This window comes from Pundamilia nyererei, unplaced genomic scaffold (assembly GCF_000239375.1).
Source record: "Pundamilia nyererei isolate P.nyererei 1_Seehausen unplaced genomic scaffold, PunNye1.0 scaffold00208, whole genome shotgun sequence".
NCBI classification, from domain to species: Eukaryota; Metazoa; Chordata; class Actinopteri; order Cichliformes; family Cichlidae; genus Pundamilia; species Pundamilia nyererei.
Genome location: NW_005187609.1, coordinates 692,701 through 698,599, shown reverse-complemented (window position 1 = coordinate 698,599; position 5,899 = coordinate 692,701). Strand labels below are relative to the sequence as shown.

The following is a 5,899-nucleotide window of genomic DNA, read 5'->3' as shown; positions in this document are numbered from 1 at the left end:
GTGTGTGTGTGTGTGTGTGTGTGTGTGTGTGTGTGTGTGACATTTTCTTCAAAACTGAAAAAAATCACTTATTACATAAAGTTTACTTTCTTGTATTTGTTACATGGCTTTTTTTTTGTTTACATTTTGACCAATCATAGTGTAGTTAATGAATATCAAAAATGCAACATCTAAAATTTTTAGATTATTTCCTAAGACCAATCAGAAAGTACTGAAAAGATGTTAATTCATACAATCAATACTTCATTGGGTCAGCATTACTGCATCTGTGCTCTGTGGCATGGGGGCAGTTGACTTTCCCAGAGACATTGAGTGGAGGCTCTTGATGCTCTGACACCAGCCTCAGTTGACTCTTTATAAAGCTGTCCCAAATGTTTCAATTTTCCTTGACAATACTCTTTCTTTTACACCTTTTCAAAACCATCCTTTTCCTTCTAGTCATTAATTAATATACATCATCCATTAATATACATCGTTGCAGCGGCCTTTTTAACCAACAGAAAGTCTTTTTATTTTATCATCATTTGATCATTTCAAAATGAAATGTACTAATTTCAGAAACTGGATCTTTAATTTTCATGAGCTTTAAGTCATAGTTATCAAAATGTAAACACAAAAAGCTTGAAATATTTCAATATACAATGTATGAAAGTTTACCTTTTTGAATTCAGTTATCAAAGAATAATACTTTAATATCCTCTGGAACTTCATATTGTCCATTATTATTGGTGAATGTGTGAGTTTTTTACCCCTCAGCCATAAAAGACACTGTGTGATCCTATTGTGTTATTAATAATAATATCTTTTCCCAATGACATCAGCACCTTGACAAACTTGAGTGTACTATTTTCAGCCTGGATGATTGAAACGGACTTGTTGAAGGCAAAAAAACAGATGGTATAATGATCAGACATTTCTCTGGTTTCCTAGGTGACAGAGCTAAAGAGCTTAGCCAATCACGTGGTGGTGGGAAGTGTTTCCTGTGAAACAAAGGATCTGTTTGCTGCGCTGCCCCAGATGGTTGCTGTGGATATTAATGACCTTGGGACTATTAAGCTAAGCCTTGAGGTGACCTGGAAGTAAGTTTTGTCAGTCATCTTGTGAGTGTACGAAATCATACTGAGCTTCATGAGTGCTGTAGTGTTTGTTCATTTAAAGGTATCATTAACAGAGCATAATGTAAATATTATTTGATGTTTATTGAATTTATCTTTTCTCTCTTTCCCATCCTTTATTCCTTTTCACCTCTCTCAGTCCGTTTGATAAAGATGACCAGGGATCGGTTGCAAGCTCTGTCAACAAACCACCAAGCATCAATAAGCGAATCTCAGCCATTTTTGACCAGACTCCACCTGACACACCACCTTTACGTGTGAGTTTAGCATTCGCTTTAGACTATTAGTTCTTTGAAAGGCTTCAGTCTAACCCTAGAACAATTTGTGTAAAGTTGCTGATTGCTTGTACTTACTACCCATATATTAATGTGTATTATCTTGGCATTCATATACAGATAGTTGGAAAACTAACAAAGACTGTTGGTTTTAGCAGGAGGAATAGGCCCACTCACAACAGAAAATAGCTGAAAGGGAAGCTTTACTCTCTGTAAAGTGCAAGAAAACAAAACACAGGAAGTCAAACAAGGCAGAAATTCATTCACAGAGAAAACCAACAAGGAAGAGCCAATAGGAAAATTATTTTTAAACAGGAAGTAAATGAAGGCTTGACACTTTGTTTGAAAAAACAAACTCACAGGGAAAAATGGGAAATATTCAGTCTGTAAACACAGATGTGTGTGATGAGCTATGTGAACACAACACTGACAGAAAAATGGAGGAAAAGAGAACTAAATGTGGAAGCAGCACTAACAGGAGAAAGACGGATTGATGAAATGGAAAATGACAAAAACTATAAACATAACATCTAAATTTTAAAGGATAATACCTTTAGGAATAAGGAAAAAACTCCCAGACACATGCTAAGCAAGAACACTTATCGGTGTGCTCAGGCCTCTACATTGAGGAAACCAAATTGCCACTCCTTTCGAAGCATGGCACAGCATAGAAGAGCCACCTCAATAAGACTCAGGTGTGCATCTTTATCAGTGTCCACTATGAACAACCATGAGGGGCTGGCGTCCAACACCAACTGTCAGTCCCCTACAACATAGTTTTGAGATCCCTTCCCAGTCCTTCAAACCCCACTCGTGTCTTACGTATGATGACCTTAATAGGTCACATGATAGCATGGGACAAGATCTCACAGTGGTTTCACCCAAAACCTCTGGTGGTCATGATCCACGCCTTTTTTCTTTTCTTTTTCTTTTTTTTTCCCCCCCACACCTTGGCTCATGTGATGATGCACGTGATTAAACACCCACTAGGTTTTAAATTCCTGGGATTCTCCACCTCCACCAATAGATAAAAACAGCCTTTTCCAGAGGGGGAGGAGAGAGAGGAGTCAAACACAGCTTTAAAAAAAAAAAAAACAAAGCACAATGTTTTTTAAAATAAATAAATAAATAAATAACCGATTAAATCTATTCTATAGATTTAATCCACCAAATAAAATTAGGAATCTGTAAATGAGAACATTGAGAGTTTTAAAGGACATTAGAGTTTAGCCAGCAGCCCTCAGTATCTAACTGCTCCAATGCCCTTTGTTCCACCTGCTGCCACTTTGATGTCCAGTCTCTGCCTCGGAATCTGACACGGCGGCAGCACTGGCCACTGCTGGACATCTTCAGAGGCACTCTTAGCCAGAGCTGCTCCTGTAGTGACAACTCACCAACAAGGCAGTCCACTGCAGTAAGTCGTGATGAAGTAGACCTCGTGGAGTAGAAACACAGGACCTTCTGGTATATTGATACTTTGGTGTAGAGTAAGCACTAGAATCATAGTCTCCATTTGTGTGCTTATGGCTTCATGGAGCCATGACAGATGTGTGCAAGGTTTCCTCATGCATCTCCATGGCTCTCTAATTATAATATTTAGACCCCCCACCCTCCAACAGAGCTGACTACTGTTAGCCATCATCAGTGCCAGTTTATGATGATGACTTTTAGACTTATAACTCCTTCTAGCCATTTCACACAAGCACTGAAGCCTTTAGCTTTTTACCTCATCAGTATATTTGTCACCCTGCCAGGTAAAGATCAGAGGTCACCTTTTCTGAAAATCTTGCAATAACTCGAGAATGAAGTCTCCTTATATTTTCAAATCGATACCATAGATATATCTACTAAAAGCAGACTCATCTCAGATGAGTTTGAATCTCATTGTCCTTGACCTCAAGGTCAGAAGTTAGACGACAAGGTGACATAGGATTTTGAAATTGAAACGAAGGGTGGATCTACGAGGAGGCTGAGGGGTAGCACTGGCCAGTATTTTCTTGAATATTACACGATAGTTGCGTAACTCAAAGTTATTCTCTTTATAAATAAATGCTACAGTGTTACAGAGCTAGGCTAAGGATGTTGTACTATACTGATATTAAAAATGGCAAGCAAATAGAAAAAAGTTCCCATACAGTCACCTCTGAACCTTTGGTTAAAGGGATAACATGCTGACTCATGTCTTGCCTTCACCTTACTTTTCACTTTAAATATGTGAGTAAAGGAAGTGTGTCGCTTTTGCTCAAATAATGTACAACCAGGTGCAGTGACTGCTCAGTTTCCTGCCAGCTTGTTGTAAAAGGTCTCCATTTCCCCCCCCTTTTTTTGCAGTCAAGCCTTTTAAAATGTGCTGATCTCTTTTAGAACATGATCCGCCTACAGGGAGAGTTGGAGAATGGACCAGCATGGTCTAATTCTTCAGAATCTTCTGATGATTCAACCAGCCCACAGCTGCCTGCACATCCAAAGGTAACACACAACAGATATGGAACTCTCATCTATGACATGATAATATTAAGGATTCAATCTGTATCTCTCTTCCTCAGATTCAGAGGGGCTACAGCTGTTTGAACATTACACAGTAACAAAAGTATTATGAATACAAGATAAACTTTGATATGTATTATGTTTATAGTATGTACAGCAGATCATGTGCGTGTGTACAGTCTTGTAAAAACTAAGTACATTGCATGATTCAGTAGCTTGAGGAGCCGCCGGTACCATGCACAATTGGTTTCTTTAACGAGCCTCAGTCCTCACTCGGTCTACTCTTTATCCTGGTCTGGTTTGCTTACTTTACTGTGTTTACTACTTTAACTCTGTGACTCAGCGTGTCTCTCTTTCCAGGCAGTAGTGGTGACACCAGACATCCAGCCAGTTGGACAAAGGAGTTCCCTCCTTCAGCCTGATGTTTCTTCTTGCTCCGGAAACTGGCCTTCCTCAGCTCAAAAGGAAGGTATCATCCTACCAAAACAACCAGCGGAGAGCAACAGGTAGATTAAAAAAAATGTTAATGTTTTTGTTTGCACATGAGAACAAAGATGAAATAACCTTCTTATTCTGTGGTGAGCTCTATCAACATCTGATATATGAACTATTTTGCAGGCATGAGGAAAAGGGGACAGTCACTGTGATAACAAAGCCTGACGGTGAGGAAGAAGCTGTGGGGAAACACTCCTCTATGGCACCAGTGGATGTGCCGATAATTACCAGCAGTAACTCTACATTGTACTTACGCTCTCTGAGTCACATTAGTGAAAACAGTGCTGATGGGGTTGTGGTGCCTGTCAGTGAATCGGGGGACGTGATGTCTCTGGTCTCTGGAATCTCAATCAATGACATTGAAATGGAGGTGGCCAGCAGAACTCTTGAGTCACCCACTTCTGCTGACACTGACACAGCTGTTGATGTCACTGATCCCCACCCAGTCAGGAAGCAACACAATACATCCACCTCTGTGGATACATCGGCCCCTCTGAGAGCAGGAGCAGACTCCAATGTTGTAGAAAGTGGGGATATGACATATCTAGCTCTGCGGGTGCCAGTGGAGGACGATATCCCAGCTTCAAGTTCCAACTGTCTGTCTGCTAAGGGCTATGGTCCAGTGGACAGTGGACTAGAGGATGCCTTGGTAGCTGTACTTTCCTCTATAGATGATTATAGAGGACCGTTTTCTGAGCTACAACTACTGGAACAAGAGCTGAAACTGCTGCAGGTTACACTGAAGGTGAGAGTAAAGCATAGTGAGAAACAAGAAAACAGGTTAGTAAAGTACAAAAAACTGCCTTAAGCTAAAAGTACTTTTTACAAATCCCCAAGTTTAATTTTCCCTTTTTGAACATTAAGTGGCAATGATTGTATGTATTTATAAATGTTAGCACAGCTTTCCCGTGCCATTAATATCGAAATATTATTACTGCAAATATTAGTTGTGCAATTACTATAGAAGTTTCAGTGGTTACAGTATCTGGTATGCCTCCCTTGTCTTTACAGACAGCATACATTTGAGCTGAATGATTGCATGCTGTTCCAACATTATGTGACTATGATTCAAAGAACTCCTGAAAAAACAAAAAACTGAAGTGACTGCGTACAGCCTGACTATGGCTTTGTTTGTGAGTGCAGGGTGGGAGGCACAGCCGGTCACCCAGTGTAGTCAGCCTCACAGTGGAAACAGCTCTTGGCAGCTTTGACTTCCTGAATGGATCAGACTGGGAGGAGGAAGAAGAGGATGGTGATAAGAGGAGTAGACATGGCAGGTCAGTGCTGACAAATGAACTGAAAACCAACCATCCAAGCCTTTGCACACTTCAGTGTAATGACACAGTGAGACATACAGTCTTAATCAGTAAGCAAAGAAAGTATGATCTGAAGGTCATTAAACCTGAATCACAGTAATACCAGACACTGTAAATATGCCTACTTCATTTAACATCTACAAACTCCAGTGTGTTGGTGTCCTCTGGGCCATTGTACAGGGAGTGCAGAATTATTAGGCAAGTTGTATTT

The 5,899-nt window shown here is 40.1% G+C and overlaps 1 protein-coding gene across 1 annotated transcript in view; it reads left to right on the top strand.

Moving 5' to 3' along the window:
- The window catches only part of ripor1 (RHO family interacting cell polarization regulator 1), a 32,109-nt gene that overhangs the window by 13,942 nt on the left and 12,268 nt on the right, over positions 1-5,899 (top strand). Inside the window, exons 10-16 of the mRNA XM_013914588.1 lie at positions 931-1,079; positions 1,255-1,372; positions 2,688-2,804; positions 3,755-3,859; positions 4,238-4,383; positions 4,496-5,117; positions 5,516-5,784. Of these exons, the coding sequence (XP_013770042.1) occupies positions 931-1,079; positions 1,255-1,372; positions 2,688-2,804; positions 3,755-3,859; positions 4,238-4,383; positions 4,496-5,117; positions 5,516-5,784 (1,526 nt within the window). The remainder of the gene's footprint in view (positions 1-930; positions 1,080-1,254; positions 1,373-2,687; positions 2,805-3,754; positions 3,860-4,237; positions 4,384-4,495; positions 5,118-5,515; positions 5,785-5,899) is intronic.